This window comes from Otolemur garnettii, unplaced genomic scaffold (assembly GCF_000181295.1).
Source record: "Otolemur garnettii isolate 467f Iridium unplaced genomic scaffold, OtoGar3 scaffold00095, whole genome shotgun sequence".
NCBI lineage: Eukaryota > Metazoa > Chordata > Mammalia > Primates > Galagidae > Otolemur > Otolemur garnettii.
The window spans coordinates 4,385,296-4,385,578 of NW_003852490.1; the positions used below are offsets into that span (position 1 = coordinate 4,385,296).

General features: G+C 43.8%; 1 protein-coding gene across 5 annotated transcripts in view; it reads right to left on the reverse strand.

The window, feature by feature from the left end:
• Positions 1-283, reverse strand: part of VIT (vitrin) — a 118,252-nt gene that overhangs the window by 30,373 nt on the left and 87,596 nt on the right. For 2 of the 5 annotated variants that reach the window (XM_023516659.1, XM_003795690.2), the window contains one exon: positions 59-103. The exons of the other annotated variants lie outside the window; for them this stretch is intronic. In XM_023516659.1, the coding sequence (XP_023372427.1) occupies positions 59-103 (45 nt within the window). The remainder of the gene's footprint in view (positions 1-58; positions 104-283) is intronic. 5 annotated transcript variants of the gene reach the window in all.

Here is a 283-nt window from a genome sequence, read left to right on the forward strand (position 1 = left end):
CCCCTAAGCCAGTGCTTCTTGAGCTCGGCATGGCCGAGAAGTTGGGCCGTATAATTACCTGCATCTAAAAGGACCATTCCAGGTTTCCAGAAGTCCACTTCTCCTGATTTTCAAAATTAAAAAGAAACAAACTTGTTACCAAATCAGCAGAAGGTCTCTAGTGAATTGCCAGGATGACAGGGTTTCCCAGCTGTGGCAGAGAGTTCAATAAAGGAGCACAGGACCAGAATTCTGGATGAAGCAACCTGAAGTCTGTATGATTTTTCCATCTAAAGCTCTTAAA